Below are 23613 nucleotides of genomic sequence, written 5' to 3' on the forward strand. Positions count from 1 at the left end.
CCAGGCTGGAACAAACAGAACAAATGTGGATGCACCCAGTCACCAACCTTTACAAGAGACTGTTACATCTCCCCCAGTACTGCAGGAAATTGCCATGGCATTGAATTTCTTACACATGTTGCCAGTTGTGGTGAAACAGATCAAGTATTGGACCGGTCGGGATCCAATGCGTGTCGTTCCAACAACATTCAAGAAGTTTAATACCACCCAGCCCACTTGATTCTCGTCCCATCCAACAAGATAAAAAATGACTTTCTCCATCAATGGAAACAGTATACACCATCTACAACATGAAATTCAACAACTCAAAAGAACAAGGGCAAGAGATACCTGGGAACACCACCACCTGAAAGTTCCCCTCCAAGCCACTCACCATCCTGACTTAGAAATATATTGCTGTTCCTTCACTGTCACTGGGTCAAAATCCTGGAGCTCCCTCCCTAACAGGTGTACCTACACCATGGACTGCGGTTCAAGAAGGTAGCTCACCACCACCTTCTGCGAAATGATTAAAGATGGGAAATAATCATAGAATCATAGAAACCCTACAGTGCAGAAGGAGGCCATTCGGCCCATCGAGTCTGCACTGACCACAATCCCACCCAGGCCCTACCCCCACATATTTACCCGCTAATCCCTCTAACTACGCATCTCAGGGACAATTTTTAACCTGGCCAATCAACCTAACCCGCACATCTTTGGACTGTGGGAGGAAACCGGAGCACCCGGAGGAAACCCACGCAGACACGAGGAAAATGTGCAAACTCCACACAGACAGTGACCCGAGCCGGGAATCGAACCCGGGACCCTGGAGCTGTGAAGCAGTAGTGCTAACCACTGCGCTACCGTACCGCGCAAATAAATGTTGGTCCAGCCAGTGACACCCACATTTCATGAGTGAATTTAAAAAGCCACAGAAATAATTTCTCTCCCTACAATATGCAGGCTTTTACACCAACCTTGGCGTTCCTCAGTTTCACATTTTCTCCCACCTTTATCAAATCCCAGTGCAATCCTATTGGCCCACACACATTTCTCAAAACAAAATTGGATGAGGTTGATGATTAACTCTATATTAAATGACCACAAATTAGTCTTGCAGGAATAGAGTGCACCACAATCGAAGGATACTCCAAAGGCTACAATTATGATGTTGGAAAGAAGTTCACAGGAGATGCTGATCATGCATGGAATGCTGTGTTCCTGGAGGGGAAATGGCACCTTCTGGACAGTACCTGGGGAGCAGGCCACGTTAATGAAACGTGCACCAAATTTACTTTCAAGTAAGTACTTTAAGTGATTTCTACATTTACTTATTTCTACATTGGTAGGCACTGAAGGCAATGTATAGATATTTTAACCTTGTACTCAAAGGGGCAGGTTGTAGTTTTCATCTTTCTCTTTTATTGAGGAACTTTTATTAAGGAACTATTGATAAGGCTGCAAGATAGGCATGTGCCTGTAAAAAGGAAAGATAGGAAAGGTAGGATTCGAGAGCCGTGGATAACCAGGGAAATTGAGGATCTGATTAAAATGAAAAGAGAGGCGTACGTTAAATCCAGGCAACAGAAAACAGATGGAGCTCTGGAGGAATACAGAGAGAGTAGGAAAGAACTCAAACGGGGAGTTAGAAGGGCAAAAAGAGGTCACGAGATGTTCTTGGCAGGCTGGATTAAGGAGAATCCTAAGGCATTCTATTCATACGTTAGGAACAAAAGAGTTGTCAGGGAGAAAATCGGACCTCTCAGGGACAAAGGAGGGGAATTATGCTTAGAACCCAAGGGAATAGGGGAGATCCTAAATGAATACTTTGCATCGGTATTCACGAAGGAGAGGGGCGTGTTAACCGGGAGTGTCTCGGAGGGAGGTGTTGACCCGTTAGAGAAAATCTCCATTACAAGAGAGGAAGTGTTAGGTTTTTTAGGGAACATTAAACCTGACAAAGCCCCAGGGCCTGATGGCATCTATCCTCGACTGCTCAGGGAGACGAGAGATGAAATTGCTGGGCCTCTGACGGAAATCTTTGTCGCTTCTTTGGACACGGGTGAGGTCCCTGAGGATTGGAGGATAGCGAATGTGGTCCCGTTGTTTAAGAAGGGTAGCAGGGATAACCCAGGAAATTATAGGCCGGTGAGCTTGACGTCCGTGGTAGGGAAGTTGTTGGAGAGAATTCTTAGAGACAGGATGTATGTGCATTTAGAACGGAACAATCTCATTAGTGACAGACAGCATGGTTTTGTAAGAGGGAGGTCGTGCCTTACAAATTTGGTGGAGTTTTTTGAGGATGTGACAAAAACGGTTGATGAAGGAAGGGCCGTGGATGTTGTCTATATGGATTTCAGTAAGGCATTTGACAAAGTCCCACATGGCAGGTTGGTTAAGAAGGTTAAGGCTCATGGGATACAAGGAGAAGTGGCTAGATGGGTGGAGAACTGGCTTGGCCATAGGAGACAGAGGGTAGTGGTCGAAGGGTCTTTTTCCGGCTGGAGGTCTGTGACCAGTGGTGTTCCGCAGGGCTCTGTACTGGGACCTCTGCTATTTGTGATATATATAAATGATTTGGAAGAAGGTGTAACTGGTGTAATCAGCAAGTTTGCGGATGACACGAAGATGGCTGGACTTGCGGATAGCGAAGAGCATTGTCGGGCAATACCACAGGATATAGATAGGCTGGAAAATTGGGCGGAGAGGTGGCAGATGGAGTTTAATCCGGATAAATGCGAAGTGATGCATTTTGGAAGAAATAATGTAGGGAGGAGTTATACAATAAATGGCAGAGTCATCAGGAGTATAGAAACACAGAGGGACCTAGTTATTGTACATGTGGGGACACACGACATAGGGAGGATAGGGGAAGGGGATATTAGGCAGGGATTTATGGAGTTGGGGTGGAAACTAAAGGCCAAGACTGACAGAGTGGTTATCTCTGGACTCTTGCCTGTACCACGGGATAGTTTAGAGAGGAATAGGGAGAGGGAAGGTTTGAATTCATGGCTGAGGGGATGGTGCAGGAGGGAGGGGTTCAGGTACTTAAGCAATTGGGGCTCGTACTGGGGAAGGTGTGACCTCTATGAGAAGGATGGTCTACACCTTAATCAGAAGGGGACCAATATCCTGGGGGGTAAATTTGCTAAGGCCATGCAGGGAGGTTTAAACTGATTCGGGGGGGGGGAGGGATCCTGAGTAGTGGGGCTGAAAGTGAGGGATGCATGGATGGGGACTGCAATGCACGGCATTGCAGAGGTGGGGTGGAGCAGGGTTTGAAATGTGTATACTTCAATGCCAGGAGTATTCGCAATAAAGTGGGTGAACTTGCAGCGTGGATCAGTACCTGGGACTTCGATGTTGTGGCTATTTCAGAGACATGGATAGAGCAGGGGCAGGAATGGATGCTGCAGGTCCCGGGGTTCAAATGTTTTAGTCGAAGTAGGGAAGGAGGTAGAAGAGGGGGAGGGGTAGCATTATTGGTCAGAGATTGTATCACAGTGTCAGAGAGGAGGTTTGATGAGGACTTATCTGTTGAGGTAGTATGGGCGGAGATTAGAAATAGGAGAGGAGAGGTCACCCTGTTGGGAGTCTTTTATAGACCTCCTAAAAGTTCTAGAGAGGTTGAGGAAAGGATTGCGGAGTCAATCCTGCTTAGGAGTGAAAGTAATCGGGCAATTGTTATGGGGGATTTTAACTTGACTAATATTGACTGGAATTGTTATAGCTCTAGCTCGTTAGAGGGGTCAGTTTTTGTTCAAAGCGTGCAGGAAGGTTTTTTGACTCAGTATGTAGACAGGCCAACTAGAGGTGAGGCTATATTGGATCTGGTGCTGGGAAATGAGCCAGACCAGGTGCTAGACTTGGAAGTTGGTGTGCATTTTGGTGATAGTGACCACAATTCGGTTACGTTCACCTTAGTGATGGAAAGGGATAGGCATGAACCTCGGGCCAGTGGTTTTAGCTGGGGGAAGGGTAATTATGAGGCTATTAGGAGAGAATTAGGAAACATAGGTTGGACTAGGAGATTACAGGGACTGGGAACGTCCGACATGTGGAGTTTTTTCAAGGAGCAGCTACTGCGAGTCTGTGATAGGTATGTCCCTGTCAGGCAAGGAGGAATTGGTAGGGCTAGGGAACCGTGGTGCACCAAAAAAGTTTCTTTGTTGGTTAAAAAGAAAAAGGAAGCTTATGTTCGGATGAGACGTGAGCACTCGGGTAGTGCACTAGAAAGCTTTAGATTGGCTAAGAGGGAGTTGAAGAGCGAGCTTAGAAGGGCTAAAAGGGGACATGAGAAGACTTTGGCGGATAGGGTTAAAGAGAATCCTAAGGCGTTCTATAGGTATGTCAAGAACAGAAGGTTGGTTAGGGCAAGTTTAGGGCCAGTTATAGATGGCAGAGGGAAGTTATGTGTGGAACCGGAGGAGATTGGTGAAGCATTGAACCAATATTTCTCTTCGGTGTTCACGCAAGGGGACATGAATATAGCTGAGGAGGACACTGGGTTGCAAGGGAGTAGAATAGACAGTATTACAGTTGATAAGGAGGATGTGCAGGATATTCTGGAGGGTCTGAAAATAGATAAATCCCCTGGTCCGGATGGGATTTATCCAAGGATTCTCTGGGAGGCAAGAGAAGTGATTGCAGAGCCTCTGGCTCTGATCTTCAGGTCGTCGTTGGCCTCTGGTATAGTACCAGAAGATTGGAGGTTAGCGAATGTTGTCCCATTGTTTAAGAAGGGGAACAGAGACTTCCCCGGGAATTATAGACCGGTGAGTCTCACTTCTGTTGTCGGCAAGATGTTGGAAAAAATTATAAGGGATAGGATTTATAGTTATTTGGAGAGTAATGAATTGATAGGTGATAGTCAGCATGGTTTTGTGGCAGGTAGGTCGTGCCTTACTAACCTTATTGAGTTTTTTGAGAAAGTGACCAAGGAGGTGGATGGGGACAAGGCAGTGGACGTGGTATATATGGATTTTAGTAAGGCGTTTGATAAGGTTCACCATGGTAGGCTTCTGCAGAAAATGCAGATGTATGGGATTGGGGGTGATCTAGGAAATTGGATCAGGAATTGGCTAGCGGATAGGAAACAGAGGGTGGTGGTTGATAGTAAATATTCATCATGGAGTGCGGTTACAAGTGGTGTACCTCAGGGATCTGTTTTGGGGCCACTGCTGTTTGTAATATTTATTAATGATCTGGATGAGGGTATAGTTGGGTGGATTAGCAAATTTGCTGATGACACCAAAGTCGGTGGTGTGGTAGACAGTGAGGAAGGGTGTCGTAGTTTGCAGGAAGACTTAGACAGGTTGCAAAGTTGGGCCGAGAGGTGGCGGATGGAGTTTAATGCGGAGAAGTGTGAGGTAATTCACTTTGGTAGGAATAACAGATGTGTTGAGTATAGGGCTAACGGGAGGACTTTGAATAGTGTGGAGGAGCAGAAGGATCTAGGTGTATGTGTGCATAGATCCCTGAAAGTTGGGAATCAAGTAGATAAGGTTGTTAAGAAGGCATATGGTGTCTTGGCGTTTATTGGTAGGGGGATTGAATTTAGGAGTCGTAGCGTTATGTTGCAACTGTACACAACTCTGGTGCGGCCGCACTTGGAGTACTGTGTGCAGTTCTGGTCCCCACATTACAGGAAGGATGTGGAGGCTTTGGAGAGGGTGCAGAGGAGGTTTACCAGGATGTTGCCTGGTATGGAGGGGAGATCCTATGAGGAGAGGCTGAGGGATTTGGGATTGTTTTCGCTGGAAAGGCGGCGGCTAAGAGGGGATCTTATTGAAACATATAAGATGATTAGAGGTTTAGATAGGGTGGATAGTGATAGCCTTTTTCCTCTGATGGAGAAATCGAGCACGAGGGGGCATGGCTTTAAATTGAGGGGGGGTAGTTATAGAACCGATGTCAGGGGTAGGTTCTTTACCCAGAGGGTGGTGAGGGATTGGAATGCCCTGCCAGCATCAGTAGTAAATGCGCCTAGTTTGGGGGCGTTTAAGAGATCCGTAGATAGGTTCATGGACGAAAAGAAATTGGTTTAGGTTGGAGGGTCACAGTTTTTTTTTTAACTGGTCGGTGCAACATCGTGGGCCGAAGGGCCTGTTCTGCGCTGTAATGTTCTATGTTCTATGTTCTAGGTGTGCAAGTCCACAAATCCTTGAAGGTGGCAACACAGGTGGAGAAGGTGGCGAAGAAGGCATATGGTATGCTTGCCTTTATAGGATGGGGAATAGAGTATAAAAGCTGGAGTCTGATGATGCAGCTGTATAGAACGCTGGTTAGGCCACATTTGGAGTACTGCGTCCAGTTCTGGTCGCCGCACTACCAGAAGGACGTGGAGGCGTTAGAGAGAGTGCAGAGAAGGTTTACCAGGATGTTGCCTGGTATGGAGGGTCTTAGCTATGAGGAGAGATTGGGTAAACTGGGGTTGTTCTCCCTGGAAAGACGGAGAATGAGGGGAGATCTAATAGAGGTGTACAAGATTATGAAGGGGATAGATAGGGTGAACGGTGGGAAGCTTATTCCCAGATCAGAAGTGACGTTCACGAGGGGTCACGGGCTCAAGGTGAGAGGGGCGAAGTATAACTCAGATATTAGAGGGATGTTTTTTACACAGAGGGTGGTGGAGGCCTGGAATGCGCTGCCAAGTAGGGTGGTGGAGGCAGGCACGCTGACATTGTTTAAGACTTACCTAGATAGTCACATGAGCAGCCTGGGAATGGAGGGATACAAACGATTGGTCTAGTTGGACCAAGGAGCGGCACAGGCTTGGAGGGCTGAAGGGCCTGTTTCCTGTGCTGTACTGTTCTTTGTTCTTTGTTCTTTGTCCCTATGTTTTTCCCAAGACTGAAAACAGATGACACATTTGCAGGACTTTACTATTGTTGTTCTGCAAACAGAAAGCAGGGAATGGCAAAATAACTCCCCTCCAAAATGGAACTCAACGGGGAATACCTCACCTGTATTCAGCCCCTTTCCCCTAATGCTGGGCCTAATGTCATTAAAAACTATATTTAACAAAATGGTCCCAGTGCATTGTACCTCCTCAGTTATGACATAATGTTCATGCAATGGATGGACACTGGTGAGAAAATAGCGATTCCTGTGCCTATTTCTCAGGTGATAACAGTGGCTTTAGAGCAGGGCTGGGTAAACACACACACACACACTCTCACACAATCAGTGGCAGTGACCTTGTCCACATGCTCATCCTTGGCCTTTTGCAATGTTCTAGCGAACCCTGGCGCAAACTGGGGGATCTCATCTTCTGATTGGGCACTTTACAGCCTTCTGGACTGAACATTAAGTTCAACAACTTCAGAGCATGTACTCTCTCCTACACCTTCACCCCAGTTCCATTTATTTTATTTTATTCCATTTCATCTCATTCATCCATTTTATCATCCTTCTTTTTCACTTCTATTTTTCCACTTCTCCATTCTAACTCCCCCTCTTTCCACACCCTCCGCCCTCTATTCTGCCACTCTTGCATTCTGATCACCTAATGGACACTCGTGACTGTTTTTGTCTTCTCAGCATTCTGGAGCTGAGAGGCAGCAGTGCTAACTACTGTGCCTCTGTGCTACCCCAATCATCTAATTTCGGGTTCCCTGTGGATCAGGATGTAAAATTAGTTAAATACTTAATTTGGATGATCATCAAAATCAAAAGCATTTTAAGAGTAGTGTTGCAAGAATATTCTCCTTGTAGCAGGGAAGCCCAGGAGATTTAAATTAAGAATGATCTCAGTCACAGGCCATGAGCGCGCGCACGCACGCACACAGACAGAACTGCTGCTTCACAGCTCCAGGGACCTGGGTTTCAATCTGACTTTAGGTGACTGTGTAGAGTTTGCACATTCTCCCCGTGTTTGCGTGGGTTTCCTCCAGGTGCTCCGGTTTCCTCCCACAGTCCAAAGATGTGCAGGTTAGGGGATTCACCATAGTAAATGCACAGGGTTACGGGGATTGGGTCTGGGTAAGATGCTCTGTCAGAAAGTCGGTGCAGACTCGATGGGCTGAATTACCTCCTTTTACACTGTCGGGATTCTATGATTCTATTCTATGATTTAATTAAAATTTGTCATGGGCCACACACACATAAAAACTGACTATTTTAAAGAGAGAAGACAGAAAGGTTTGCTTTAATCTGATGGCTGAGTTTGCCTTTCCTTAATGAGTAGCTGATGCGCGTTATCACACACGAAGCTTGAGATGCTCAGGAAATAAAGGCTTTTATTTGCTGTAACAACGAAGCTACTAATTATATACACGATCCCAGGCTGAGGGGTCCCAGACAGAGCAGAGACCTTTATACCTCTCCCAGGAGGCGGAGCCCGACTGGGATCTACCACAATAACTATAATACAAGGTGTAACAGCCCAACCCTAACCCCAACAGCAACAAGTAGAATAACCCATCCCTAACCCCAACAGCAACATATATACATACTTGTAGTACTGGCCAGACCCTGGCTCAGTACTATCTAGTGGGATCCAACGATGGTTCACCACATTCACCCCTCCTTTGAAGACAAAGGCCGGGGGGTACAAAAAAACAGAATAATTTGTCATCAGTCTATAAGTTCAGACGGTCAGGGGGACCGCACCGTCGTTGTGACCTCCTCAATACCGGCGATGACACCAGAGTAGGCACTCGCGGTGGCGTTCTCCCCAAGGCGATGTCCAACTGTTCCTCCACAGTCTCACGGGCCGGTTGACCCTGAGGTGATGGTAATCCATGGAGTTCCGACACGCCCTGAAGTTGCGACCATCCTCTGGACTCAGGCAAGCTGTACACGGGAGTAAAAGGGTTAAGTGATGGTCCCGATGCTGCCCGCGCCGTGTCCGGAGGGGAAACAAGAGTTGGGGGGGTCTCTAACAGGAGGTATGGGAGCGACAGGGGTTTCCAAGTCCCCTGCTGGCGCCAGGTCTCGAATCGAGACTGTGTCCTCTCACCCGTCAGGGTATGCCACATAGGCATACTGAGGGTTGGCGTGGAGGAAATGGACCTGTTCAACCAAAGGGTCGGACTTGCGGGCCCTAACATGTCGCTGCAGGAGGACAGGTCCTGAGTACGTCAACCAAGACGGTAATGAGGTCCCAGAGGAAGACTTCCGAGGGAATGAAAACAGCCTCTCATGGGGAGTAGCGTTGGTTGCCGTACACAGGAGTGAGCGTATGGAGTGGAGCGCATGAGGGAGCACCTCTTGCCAACGGGAGACTGGAAGGCTTTTTGACTTCAACGCCAGTAAGACAGCCTTCCAGACTGTAGCATTCTCACGTTCCACCTGTCCGTTACCCCTAGGGTTGTAGCTCGTGGTTCTACTAGAGGCAATCCCGTATGAGAGCAGGTATTGCCTCAAGTCATCGCTCATGAATGACGTGTTATTGAGCGTGTTATTAAACATAAACGCCACGGACCGCTGGTCCGTGATCAGGGTGAACCGTTTTCCCGCCAAGTAATGGCGCCAGTGCCTGATGGCCTCCACAATGGCCTGGGCCTCCTTTTCCACTGCTGAATGCCGAATTTCGGGGCCTTGGAGGGTGTGGGAAAAAAAGGCAACGGGCCTGCCCGCCTGGTTAAGTGTGACGGCCAGGGCGAAATCAGATGCATCGCTCTCCACCTGAAAGGGGATGGACTCATCAACAGCGTGCATCATAGCTTTCGCGAAGTCGGCTTTTAGTTTATCAAAGGCCAATCGGGCCTCTGGTGTTAGGGGAAAAGAAGTGGACTTGATGAGCGGACGGGCTTTGTCCGCGTAATTGGGAACCCACTGTGCATAATAAGAGAAGAAGCCTAAGCATCTTCTCAGTGCTTTTGCACTAGTGGGCAGGGGAAGTTCAAAGAGGGGACGCATACGGTCCAGATCCGGGCCAATGACCCCGTTTTCCACCACGTATCCGAGGATGGCTAAATGGCGCGTACGAAACACACACTTCTCCCTGTTGTAGGTCAGGTTCAGGCGAGATGCAGTGCGTAGGAAATTCAGGAGATTTGTGTCATGGTCCTGCTGGTCATGGCCGCAGATGGTGACGTTATCCAGGTACGGGAAGGTAGCCCGCAGTCCGTTATGGTCCACCATTCGGTCCATAGCACGCTGGAAGACCGAGACCCCATTGGTGACACCAAAGGGAACCCTGAGAAAATGATACAAGCGACCATCCGCCTCAAAAGCCGTGTATTGTCGGTCCTCTGGGCGAATGGGGAGTTGGTGGTAGGCAGACTTGAGGTCTATGGTGGAGAAGACCCGGTACTGCGCAATCTGATTGACCATGTCAGATATGCGCGGGAGGGGATACGCATCCAGCTGCGTGTATCTATTAATGGTCTGACTATAGTCAATGACCATCCGGGGTTTGTTCCCACTCTTGACCACCACGACCTGCGCTCTCCACGGACTAGCGCTAGGTTGTATGATCCTTTCCTTGAGGAGCCGCTGAACTTCAGATCGAATGAAGATCCGATCCTCAGTGCTGTAACGCCTACTCTTAGTCGCAATGGGCTTGCAGCCTGGCACAAGATTCTGGAACAGGGAGGGTGTGGTGATCTTCAGCGTCGAGAGGCTACAGGCAATTTGGAGGCTGCTGTTCTCCCACTGAAAGCGAAGGGAGTGGCCCACCGTACTGTAGGGTTACACTCCTCAAGTGGACCATGAAGTTTAGTCCGAGAAGTATTGGCGCGCAAAGGTGCGGCAACACCAGGAGCTTGAAACGCTTGTAAACTGTGCCTTGCACCGTTAAAGTTACCACGCAACTCCTTAGCACGGTGACAGACCGGGACCTTGATGCCATAGAAATTGTCTGTTTGACGGGTTGAATCCGGAGTCCACACCGCTTCACAGCGTCTGGGTGGATAAAACTCTCAGTGCTCCCGCTGTCAAACAGACAATAAATCAAGTGGTTGTTTACCTGGTTAGGTAAGGAACAACTACAACCTTTGCCAGAGAGGGGGCGGAGCCAGAGTGGGCAGAGTCATGACAGAGAGTGTGGAGACAAGCCAGGAACTCCACAAGATGGGAGGAATTCTGCTGGGATAGGAGCCTTGTCTTCTTTAAAAAGATGCAATTTTTAAGTTTTTTAAAGTTTATTTATTAGTGTCACAAGCAGGCTTACATTAACACTGCAATGAATTTACTGTGAAAATCCCCTAGTCGCCACATTCTGCCGCCTGTTTGGGTACACAGAGAATTTAGCATGGCCAATGCACCTAACCAGCACATTTTTCGGACTGAGGGAGGAAACCGGTGCACCTGGAGGAAACCAACTCAAACATGGGGAGAACATGCAAACTCCACACAGACAGTGACCCAAGATGGGAATCAAACCTAGGTCCCTGGTGCTGTGAGGCAGCAATGTTAACCACTATGCCGCCATGGTTTGTGATCCATAACAATGATAAAGTGCCTCCCATACACGTACTGGTAGAATTTCTTTCTCCCATGTACTGTTGACAAGTCTTTTTCAGTCAGCCTCTGAGAGGGTGCTTGAGACCCACATTCTAGGTCTTTCAGGTCCATCATCCATCTTATGGGTCAACACTGCACCGGCACCAGATGGAGAGGCATTGCAGGTTAACACCAATTCCTTAGATGTGTCAAAATGCATCAAGAAACTCGACAAATGCACGGTTCAAAGCTTCTCTCTGGGGATTATTCCAAAACTAATGCATCTTGAGCAGCCTATGCAAAGGGATCAATAATGTTGACAAATTTGGTAGAAAATGCCCATTGTAACTCACCATTCCTAAAAATGACTTGAGCTCAGATATGTTTTTGGGGACCAATGCCACCTTTATTGCTCTGACCTTGTCTTCTGTGGGTGTAATCCTTGTGCAATTACATGGTACCCCAAGTAGGATACCTCAGCGGCTTGAAAAGTACATTTCACCTTCTTGAAGTGAACTCCAGCCCCTTGAAATCTCTTTAGCACCACTTCTAAGTTTGCTAGATGCTCGGCTTCTGTCGATCCAGTTATAAGAACATCATCAGGTATACCATAACTCATAGCAGCTCTTGCAATAGACTTTCTATTGTTTTCTGGTGTGTTGTCGACATGTGTTATTTTTCAAAGAGTAAGCACGTTTACTGAAACAAACCTTTGTGTGTATTTATTGTAACATAACCTTGGGAAGCATCGTCCAACTCAACTTGTTGATATGCATGGCTCACTTCCAGCTTTATACAAGACTGACCACTGGTCAGCTTTGCATACAAGTCTTCAATCTTCAGGATTTGATACTTATCTAAGTTGGCAGTTTGATTAACTATTAATTTATAGTCTCCACAGATGCGGACAGTCTTGTCAAGCTTTAGCACGGGGACTTTGGGTGCTGCCCACTCCATAAATTGAACTGGCTGAATGATGCCCAGTTCTTCCAAACTCTTCAATTCTGTGTCCAGCTTCTCTTGCAAGGCAAATGGTACTGTTCTTGCCCTGAAAAATGAGGAGTTGCCTCTGGATCAACATAGATCTTCAACTGAAGCCACTTTATGTTACCCAACTCATTGCAAAAATCTTCTCATACTTCTTCATTGACTTGGACAGTCTCCCTTGAAAGCTTGAAAGCTTTCCATCCAGTTTAATTTGATTTTCTCAAGCCAATCATGGCCCAAAAAACTTGGCCCTTGGCCTGACATTATTACTGGGAGCTGGGCAGATTGCTGCCAATATCTCAGATACTGTGGTAGTCCCCTTTATCTTGATGGCCTCTCCTGTGTACATTGTTAATTTTGCTGCGTACCCCTCAAACGCAATGGCTCTTTTAAATATCGAAATGTTCTGCCATACCTTACTTGAGAAAGGATATACTGGCATTGAAGGGGGTGCAGAGGAGATTCACGAGGTTGATTCCGGAGTTGAGAAGGTTGGCTTATGAGGAGAGACTGAGTAGACTGGAGCTATACTCATTGGAATTCAGAAGAATGTGGGGAGATCTTATAGAAACATATAAGATTATGAAGGGAATAGATAAGATAGAAGCAGGGAAGTTGTTTCCACTGGCGGGTGAAACTAGAACTAGGGGGCATAGCCTCAAAATAAGGGAAAGCAGATTTAGGACTGAGTTGAGGAGGGACTGAGTTGAGGAGGAACTTCGTCACACAAAGGGTTGTGAATCTGTGGAATTTCCTGCCCAGTGAAGCAATTGAGGCTACTTCATTGAATGTTTTTAAGGCAAGGATAGATAAATTTTTGAACAATAAAGGAATTAAGGGTTATGGTGAGCGGGCGGGTAAGTGGAGCTGAGTCCACAAAAAGATCAGCTATGACCTTATTGAATGGCAGAGCAGACTCAAGGGGCCAGGTGGCCTACTCCTGCTCCTAGTTCTTATGTTCACCATGGCAGAGGCACCTGTGTCAACTTCCACCTTTATTACCATTCACCAAAAGCATCACAGTGATGGGGGCTATGTTGTCCACTTCCACATTGAACAGTGAGTGAACGTTTAAATCTTTAGTACCAGGCTCATCCATATCATGCACTTGCTTTGCATTATTAATTCTGTTACTGGGTAGACTTGACTTTCTTTGATGTCAGTCCTTAAGTGACCTTTCCTGTGGCAGAAGAAACATTCACCCTCTTTATACCAGCAGGCTTTAGGAGAGTGACTTGACCCGCAATGGTAACACTCTAATTCGATCCTTGGAGATTGATTTATTCTTTTAAATCTTCTGGTTCTAATTGTGGCTGCATTTGCTTCCCATTTTAAAATTACCACATGCACTCAGGGGGATTGTCTTTCTCTTTGTCTCCTCTTCAATTCCATAGCTTGAAGATAGTAGCCCAAATGTTCAATGTATTGAGTCCAGTCCTCCGCAGACACATCAAAAGGATCTATCCGTCCAAATAGGGGCATAAATGCAAAGACTTCTGTTTCTCAATTTGAACTGAACTTCAACGTGACTTTATACTCATGATCTTGGGACCACTTTTCTTTTTCTTTGTGGGACCCAGGCCTGCAGTTTGATCCACAGCCTCCCATCCCATGCCCAACTCCAGGTCATTTAGTGAGATAGTTGATTTGGTGAAAACACACTACCACCCAAAGCCATTGGTAATATTGTAGCGATTTAAGTTTAACTCAACCAGGAGAGCCCCTAGGGAAACTATTGTAACTTATATTACAAAGTTAAGACAGATCTCAGGACTTTGCAACTTTGGAGCCATAATATGCTGCGGAACCGTTTAGTCTGTGGGGTAAACTATGAGACCATCCTAAGAAAGCTATTAGCAGAGGCAGAGAAAAATTTAAGAAGGCACTGGAGATAGCGCCAGTGATGGAGGATGCTGAGAAAGAGCTATAGAGCATGCAAAATTGCACAATTCAACAATGAGGGTGGAAAGCTGCAGTGAGCAGTGGCACCAAGAATGAAGATGTAATTTTAAAACAGAAAGCAAATGCAGCCACAAATAGAACAAAAAAATTAAAAAGTGTATGTAATAATTCCAGTTCAGCAGTTAGGTAAATAGTAACTGCAGTGTTTATTTACATATATCTATAATACAGAGGCTTGCAGCCTCATGGCTGCCAGTCACCGCCTGAGAAAGTTCTGGAACATAAACCCAAGCTCACTAGGGTGATCCACCACTTTTCTCCCTGATTGGTTCCATGCGTCATGTGACCCGTACTCTGCCAATGGATCCTTAAAGGGACAATCACCACAATGCGCAACACTGAGGATTTGTCAGTGGTGCCATTGTGAAGCTCACACTCCAACTAATGATTCTTCTCAACATCACACAGCTGAACACAAGTTCAGCAGCAGGGACAATATCCACCAATATCCACCAACTACTTTTAGGTTAGTTGCTGGTTGATGTTTTTGGATCATAGAAGCCCTCCAGTACAGAAAGAGGCCATTCGGCCCATCGAGTCTGCACCGACCACAATCCCACCCAGGCCCTACCCCCAGATCCCTACATATTTACCCACTAATCCCTCTAATTTACACATCTCAAGACACTAAGGGCAATTTTTAGCATGGCCAATCAACCTAACCCGCACATCTTTGGACTGTGGGAGGAAACCGGAGCACCCGGAGGAAACCCACGCAGACACGAGGAGAATGTGCAAACTCCACACAGACAGTGACCCAAGCCGGGAATCGAACCCAGGTCCCTGGAGCTGTGAAGCAGCAGTGCTAACCACTGTGCTACCGTGCCGCCATATTAAGACTTTACAAGATTTTAGTGTTTCCTATAGTCGTTTCAATTTGCTATAGTCTTCAGGGAGTTTGTTGACAGGTGCTGACATCAAGGCTTCTTCACTGCTTGGCTGCTCTCAGATGTGGATGTACGAATAGGCATGTGCCTTGGAACAACTTGACTGGAAGAATGAACAGAGGCCACAAGTTTACTGATGTAGTTGACAATCATGTCAATGCCTGAAAGGGTGACTTCCTTGCTCTGTGCAAAGTCCTGTGGCAAGTTAGAACTGGGATTTTCTGTGCACTTTGACATTGAATGCAGACTTTCCCCCAGGCTTCCCAATACACCACATATTTAATTACATATGCTCATCGGAATTCTACATTTGGCTTGTAGCTTGCTCCATTGAAGGGCAGGTCATAGAGTCACAGAGTCATGGAGGTTTACAGCATGGAAACTGGCCCTTTGGCCCAACTTGTCCATGCCGCCCTCTTTTTTTTTTAAACCCCTAAGCTTATCCCTCTATACCCATCGTACCCATGTAACTATCTAAATGCTTTTTAAAAGGCAAAATTGTACCCGCCTGTATGACTACCTCTGGCAGCTTGTTCCAGACACTCACCACCCTCTGTGTGAAAGAATTGCCCCTCTGGACACTTTTGTATCTCTCCCCTCTCATCTTAAACCTATGCCCTCTAGTTTTAGACTCCCCTACCTTTGGGAAAAGATATTGACTATCTACCTTGTCTATGCTTCTCATTATTTTATAGACCTCTATAAGATCACCCCTCAGCCTCCTGTGCTCCAGAGAAAAAAGTCCCAGTCTGTTCAGCCTCTCCTTATAACGCAATCCATCAAGTCCCGGTAGCATGCTAGTAAATCTTTTCTGCACTCTTTCTAGTTTAATAATATCCTTTCTATAATAGGGTGACCAGAATTGCACACAGTATTCCAAGTATGACCTTACCAATGTCTTGTACAACTTCAACAAGACGTCCCATCTCCTGTATTCAATTTTCTGACCAATGAAACCAAGCATGCCGAATGCCTTCTTCACCACTCTGTCCACCTGTGACTCCACTTTCAAGGAGCTATGAACATGTACCCCGAGATCTCTTTGTTCTGTAACTCTCCCCAACGCCCTACCATTAACTGAGTAAGTCCTGCCCTGGTTCCATCTACCAAAATACATCACCTCGCATTTGTCTAAATTAAACTCCATCTGCCATTCGTCAGCCCACTGGCCCAATTGATCAAGATCCCGTTGCAATTGGAGATAGCTTTCTTCATTGTCCACTATGCCACCAATCTTGGTGTCGTCTGCAAACTTACTAACCATGCCCCCTATATTCTCATCCAAATCATTAATATAAATGACAAATAACAGTGGGCCCAGCACTGATCCCTGAGGCACACCACTGGTCACAGGCCTCCAGTTTGAAAAACCATTCTCTACAACCACCTTCTGGATTCTGTCAAGAAGCCTATTTTGTATCCATTTAAATACCTCACCCTGGATCCCGTAAGATTTAATTTTATGCAACAACCTACCATGCGGTACCTTGTCAAAGGCCTTGCTAAAGTCCATGTGGACAACATCAACTGCACTGCCCTCATCTACCTTCTTGGTTACCCTTGGCAGGTGACTGTACTTGTATAAGCCTTTGTTCATGTTAATGCTCATGTACTTCCAAGGAGATTCATCAAATTCAAATTGGAAATACGCATGGCCCAAGTCCAATTTAGAGAATATTTGGCCACCTGTTAACTGGGCTTGCATGGGTATCTGTCCAGTTTAGATGCCCTATTGACTGTAAGCTTATAGTCCCCACAAAGTCTGGCTTAAAGCCAGGAACAACAGGTGAGGCCCACTCTGTGAATTATACAGGTCTTATTATGCCTAGCTTTTCCAGGTATTCCAGTCCTGACTCCTTTTTCCAATCATAAAATCCCTATAGTGCAAAAGGAGGCTATTTGACCCATCAAGCACTGACGAATATCCCACCCAGACCGTATGTATCCCTGTAACCTTTCTCATGGAGATGTGATTTAATTGCATTGTCCCTGTTCCTGCTGGATACAGTCCAGTACTGTCCTTGGCATTTTTTTCAAAATAACACATTTTGACTGTCCCAATATCTTTGCCTCATTTGTGGTCTTCTGTACCACTAGCAATAGTCTGCCATCTGGTATCTTCAACCTTCAGGAATAGGCTTCCTAGCAGTCTGAAGACTGTTCCTGGCTTCCCTAGACTGCCTGGGGTGATGCGACTCAGGCACCACCGCTGCCAGGGATGCTGGGATATTTTACTGATACCATTGTTCTCAGTTAAGGAATGGACGTTGCATGAGGCCCATCTCCTCAATCGGAGGACACTGCTGTCTGACATTCCCTGTAGTTCCTGAACTCCTTTCTCTGCATTCTCCAATGATACGGCTCTCTCAATGGCCTTCTTTGGATCCAAATTGGATTCTGCCAATAATTTTTAGCAACACAAAATTGTTCATCTAATTAAGAAGAAGCCATTAGTGTGATTGGTTGTTTAAATGGTTAAGCTTTAGAGTTTGGAGGTAGTGGTGTATTCAATATTACTGCCCCCCCTCCCCATCCTAGAAAACTTCTGAAGTTTCGAATTGTGCAAGTGCCTTGCATACCATTGGTTAGAGAGAAATTGATGAATGGGAGATATGGCTTTACTTGTACAGGCAATGAGATTGGTGAAAGGAAGTCACACACTAATCCCAGACCCATGGCAGCGCAAAAATCACTACTGCTGTTTTATAGTGTTACTCTGGGGGCTTTATTAATGGGATTCTGAGATGCTTTATCCTTATTTTGCAGGTATGTTGAATTTTATTTTTTTACTCATCCTACACTTTTCATCAATAATCATTTTCCCATTGAAGAAAAATGGCAGCTGATATCTCCAAAGATTTCCCTCAAAATATTTGAAAATATGGTGTTTAGAACTGGAGAGTTTTATGATATTGGTCTGACATATATCCACCCAGATGTACAGGCAGTATCCACAGGTAAACAATGAGAGAATGTGAGTATGTGTACTGTTCTTGGGATCATCTGATAAGCTGGAATAAGCAATCATTGGGAAGAGAGAGAGAGAGGGAGGGAAACAGGGAGAGAGAGAAATAAGATTGAAAGAGGGAGACAGAGAGAGAGATAAAGTAAGAGAGAGAAAGAAAGAATGAGTGAGGAAAAAAAGAAAGTGAGAAAGAAAGAATGAGTGAGATAGAGAGCAAACAAAAGAGAAAGAAATAATCTACCGTCCCGCCCGCCACAGAATCAGAGCGGGCGAGGGGCGGACAACAGAAATGTCCATTGACCTCAAGCGGGAATTTCAAGCGAGACCAGAAACCCCGTCCAATGAGTGAGATAGAAAGCAAACGAAATAGAGAGAGAGAGAATGATTATATTGTCGATCAGACAAGGCTAGATTCTTGCCCTCAGTCAGGGGTCAGCAGCAATCGTTCTCATTAACAAAACAGTTGGTCAGTCATCCCAACTCCAGGCCAACAATAAAATAAAACAACTGCAGCGATGAGTCCTTGGCGGCACGGTAGCACAGTGGTTAGCACTGCTGCTTCACAGCTCCAGGGACCTGGGTTCGATTCCCGGCCCGGGTCACTGTCTGTGTGGAGTTTGCACATTCTCCTCGTGTCTGCGTGGGTTTCCTCCGGGTGCTCCGGTTTCCTCCCACAGTCCAAAGATGTGCGGGTTAGGTTGATTGGCCGTGTTAAAATTGCCCCTTAGTGTCTTGAGATGGGTAGGTTAGAGGGATTAGCGGGTAAATATGTTGGGATATGGGGGTAGGGCCTGGGTGGGATTGTGGTCGGTGTAGACTCGATGGGCCGAATGGCCTCTTTCTACACTGTAGGGTTTCTATGATTTCTATGATTTGCATTCAAACCACAAATTAGCAAAATTGGCCAGGAGTAGAGATGTCTATTAGTGAAATCAGCGGATTTCTTGCCGATTGTTTAATTTACTCAATTAGATTATTTGCAACTCCACAATAAAGATAGAAAGGATGAAGCAATAATGAATTAACATTCTACAAGTGTGGACACAATTGTTTCTAAAATCAAAGCCATGTACATACAGTGGCCTGGAAATTTCTAAACAAGAATATCCAGAAGTGACGCCAAAAATTCCTGAGACCCTCATTAGATTATGCTAAACAAGGCCCAATTTAATCCATATTCTCTCTTAGGACTTGTAAAGGAAAGATTAAGGCTATCTACTAACTTGCACATTAAAACATGACATTATTAGGAAAATACAATTGTGGAAGTGTTTCAATTTTGAGACAAAGTTCCTTTAAACAATCAACAAAAGACATGAGAAATATATACTTTTATCTTGCTGCACCTCGAGTTTGAAGTGTGAATTTATAGCCTGCTCAGGTCAAGCGAGAATTCAAAACATCTGCATGAAATGCTCTTTTGAATGGGGTGGGAGTGGTTGGGTCATGGTTATGTTAGTGAGCAATAGAGGACTTTGCCAGAAGTTCTGCAGAATTAGTGTAAAAAATTGGGAAGGTTCAGGCAGAGCAATTCGTCTCCTGTTTGCTTTCAAGAGGTCATAGTACCACACTATACAATGCGTATGTCGTGCTCATATGATATACAAAGCAGGAAAACGAAATATTTATTTATATTTATATCGTGTCTTTTTCCATTAACCAAGACACAGGGTAGAAATCCTCTGCTCTTTTGTCAAAATGGTGCCATTGGATGTGTGTCCCAGAACAACAGACTGGGCCTTTAGATTAATGTTTGGCGCCTCTAACAGTGCAGCATTCCCTCAGTAGCACACAAGGTTAAGAGTGACAGAAAGCCTCACGCCTGGCCCTGATCTATGCCATAGCAGGGATGGCAGTGGATGGCAGGATATGATGGCTCCCAGCAATCCTCAAATGCACTGAGCAATTAACTGGATGTGTTGTAACTCAGGTTCAAAATGAAGCCATAACTCACAGCATCAAAGGGTCATTTTTCAACTATTGACATAAGGAACAACTGTTTCCTGAAGGCATTCAGCATGCTTGGTTTCATTGGTCAGAGCATTGAATACAGGAGTTGGGTTGGGTGGGAAGCCTGGTGCGAGTGGAAGACATGGCGGGGCCGGTGCGAGGAAGGGCACGGGCGAAGGGTGGGAGGTGTGGGGAGGGGCCAGGTGTGAGTGAAGGGGGGGGTCAGCTGGTGTGAGTGAAGGGCACGGGGGGCCCCGGTGCAAGTGAAGGGTGTGGGGGAGGGGGCGCATGGGGGAGCTGTTGCAGGGAAAGGGCATGGGAAGGGCTGGTGCGCCTGAAGGGCAGGAGGATGAGGGGGAAGGTTCGAGTGAAGCGCACGGGGGAGACTGTTGCCAATGAAGGGGGCAGCAGGGGGCCCTGGTGCGTGTGAAGGGTCGGGGGGGGACCCAAGGGGGAGGCGGAGGGTGCGGTGCGAGTGAGGGGAGTGGGAGGGGCCCAGTGCGAGTGAAGGGGGTGATGTGGGGAGGGGCCAGGTGCTAGTGAATGGTGTGGGAGGAAGGGGCCTGGTGCGAGTGAAGGGTGCGGGGGGGAGGGGGGCTGGTGTGAGTTGAGGGTGTGGTGGGGGTGTGGGGGGGGGGCCTGGTGAGAGTGAAGGGTGTGGTGGGGGGGGGTGGGGAGGGGGGGGCCTGGTGTACGTGAAACATAGAAAAACTACAGCACAAACAGGCCCTTCGGCCCCACAAGTTGTGCCGAACACATCCCTACTTTCTAGGCCAGTCCCATGTACTCATCCAGGAGTCTCTTAAAAGTCCCTATTGAGTTTGCCTCCTCCACCACTGACGGCAGCCGATTCCACTCGCCCACCACCCTCTGTGTGAAAAACTTCCCCCTAACATTTCCCCTGTACCTACCCCCCAGCACCTTAAACCTGTGTGTCCTCTCATAGCAGCCATTTCCACCCTGGGAAAAAGCCTCTGAGAGTCCACCCGATCTATGCCTCTCAACATCTTATATACCTCTATTAGGTCTCCTCTCATCCTGCGTCTCTCCAAGGAGAAAAGACCGAGCTCCCTCAGCCTATCCTCATAAGGCATGCCACTCAATCCAGGCAACATCCTTGTAAATCTCCTCTGCACCCTTTCAATCTTTTCCACATCCTTCCTGTAATGAGGCGACCAGAACTGAGTACAGTACTCCAAGTGGGGTCTGACGAGGGTCTTATATAGCTGCATCATTATCCCCGGACTCCTAAACTCAATCCCTTGATTGATAAAGGCCAGCACACCATACGCCTTCTTAACCCCCTCCTCCACTTGCGGGGCCGATTTTAGAGTCCTATGGACCCGGACCCCAAGGTCCTTCTGATCCTCTACCGTACTAAGAGCCTTTTCCTTAATATTGTACTCCTTCATCCCATTTGACCTGCCAAAATGGACCACTACGCATTTATCTGGGTTGAAGTCCATCTGCCACTTGTCCGCCCAGTCTTGCATCCTATCTATGTCCCTCTGTAACTTCTGACATCCCCCCAGACTATCCACAACCCCACCAACCTTCATGTCGTCGGCAAACTTACCAACCCATCCCTCCACTTCCTCATCCAGGTCATTTATGAAAATGACAAACAGCAAGGGTCCCAGAACAGATCCCTGGGGCACACCTGGTGACCGACCTCCATTTAGAAAAAGACCCATCTGTATTGTGCTAGGTATACTAGGTCTGTTTAGGAAAATGGCTGCAGAGTTATTCTAACAAAGCTAGTATCATATTAGAAACCAACAGAAACTCATAGTAGAGTTCATCAATGCAGGTATCTCTAACTTGTTGAACTAATTTTTAATCATTTCAAACAGTAAATGGGAGAGTTATCATCAATGTGGAAGGTCAATATCCAACATATTTCATGTTCAATCTGGATGGTAAAAAGGACTGTGCTATTTTAACCATTACGAAATATGGTATGAAGCTCGAAGTTCTTCCGGAAAAGACTGGAGAATTCAAGTTAAAGATCTACGCCAAACTGTGGGATTCTAAAGAGGAGACGTATTCCTTTATATGTGCATATTTGGTTAAATGTGATTTTATCGATGAAAACTTCAAATTACCAACGGCATTTCACAATCCTTTAGGTCCCAGTTGGATTACTGAGACCAAGGGTCTTATTCATCCCTCACACCCCGAACCCATTATTTACTGCGAAGATGGCAAATGTAAAATAAGGTTTATGCTGAATAAAGAACTCTCTTTCACCAGCAAACTGTCATGTGATGAAGTCAAATTGTCAGACGATGTCATGAGAAATCATGTCTTTAAAACTCAGCAAGGCAATTGGGTAGAATTTAAGGTCCATCTTCCCGCCGCTGGTCTTTACGTTTTCACAATCTTTGCCAAGGAAAGGTCAAACCGCAGTCCATCACATGAACACATGTGTGAATACTTGATCTCGTGTCGAAACCGGAATATCCACTGGCCGGGTTTCCCGAAGATTTTCAGCTCCTGGACTGATGGATGTGAATTAGTCGAGCCCCTGTCTGGAATTCTGCCACGTAATCAAATGGTGGCGTTCAAGCTAAGAATTCCCCACGTGAGAAAGGTTCTCATTCATGGCAAAACACCTTGCCCACTGACTCTGACAAAAGAGGGCTATTGGGAAGGAAAGTGTTACACACAAGACTCCAAGTACCTCAGTGTTGGAGTTTCAGACAAAATGTTTGATACTAAGTTTACATTTGCCCTTCAGTACAAGATATCAGACCATTAGCCTGAACATGGTTGTAAAGCAATGAGCACCTGTTGTTGTTCACCATTATTTGCAAAAATGCTGCCGTCTTGCTATTAGGAATAAAAACACATGTGATTTATCTGAAAGTCTGTCTAAAGGTAATAAATATACTTTGTAGTGTGGCATCACCTGTGGAATGGACAATTGTCGCCCTTTGAGATGTAACAGATTGACAATAGCTTACTGATTCTTCATTCAACTTCAACACAAAAATGAAGTGTTCAAAAGAAGAAGAAAACATTTGAAATTATATTTGTCTTTTATGTTTTCAGAATGCCCAAAAGCATTTCAGAGCTAATAAATTACTTTTGAAATAAAGTCATTATTGTAATGCTGAGAAACAAAGCAACCAGTTTATGTGCAGTGACAACATTAACTTGCATTTATATTACACCTTTAGCATAAACATCCCAAGGGGATTGACAGGAGCATAATCAACAGAACGTGATTCCAAGCTACTTAACGGTGATATTAGAACCAGTAACCAAGTCAGGTTTAAAGGACGAGAGAGAAAAATGCTCGGGATATGGAAGGTGGGAGTTTTGGCGATGGAGAAGATATCTGGTCGGAAGCTCAGCTCACAGTCAGAGATTGCAATAACTGCAGAATCATAGCAGTAACCTGTGGTATTTATTTGCCTCACAGCGCCAGAGACCCGGGTTCAATTCCGGCCTCGGGTCACTGTCTGTGCAGAGTTTGCACGTTCT

The 23613-nt window shown here is 46.1% G+C and overlaps 1 protein-coding gene across 8 annotated transcripts in view; it reads left to right on the plus strand.

The window, feature by feature from the left end:
* Window positions 1-23244, plus strand: part of ky (kyphoscoliosis peptidase) — a 337538-nt gene extending 314294 nt beyond the window's left edge. For 7 of the 8 annotated variants that reach the window (XM_078203017.1, XM_078203047.1, XM_078203010.1 and 4 more), the window contains 3 exons: window positions 1095-1283; window positions 17976-18166; window positions 21978-23244. In XM_078203017.1, the coding sequence (XP_078059143.1) occupies window positions 1095-1283; window positions 17976-18166; window positions 21978-22885 (1288 nt within the window). In that variant the 3' untranslated portion in view covers window positions 22886-23244. Of the gene's footprint in view, window positions 1-1094; window positions 1284-6125; window positions 6192-17975; window positions 18167-21977 lie in introns of all 8 variants that reach the window. The other variant, XM_078203024.1, reaches the window with a different exon arrangement.
* Window positions 23245-23613: the final 369 nt, after the last annotated feature.

Source organism: Mustelus asterias, chromosome 3 (assembly GCF_964213995.1).
Source record: "Mustelus asterias chromosome 3, sMusAst1.hap1.1, whole genome shotgun sequence".
Lineage (NCBI taxonomy): Eukaryota > Metazoa > Chordata > Chondrichthyes > Carcharhiniformes > Triakidae > Mustelus > Mustelus asterias.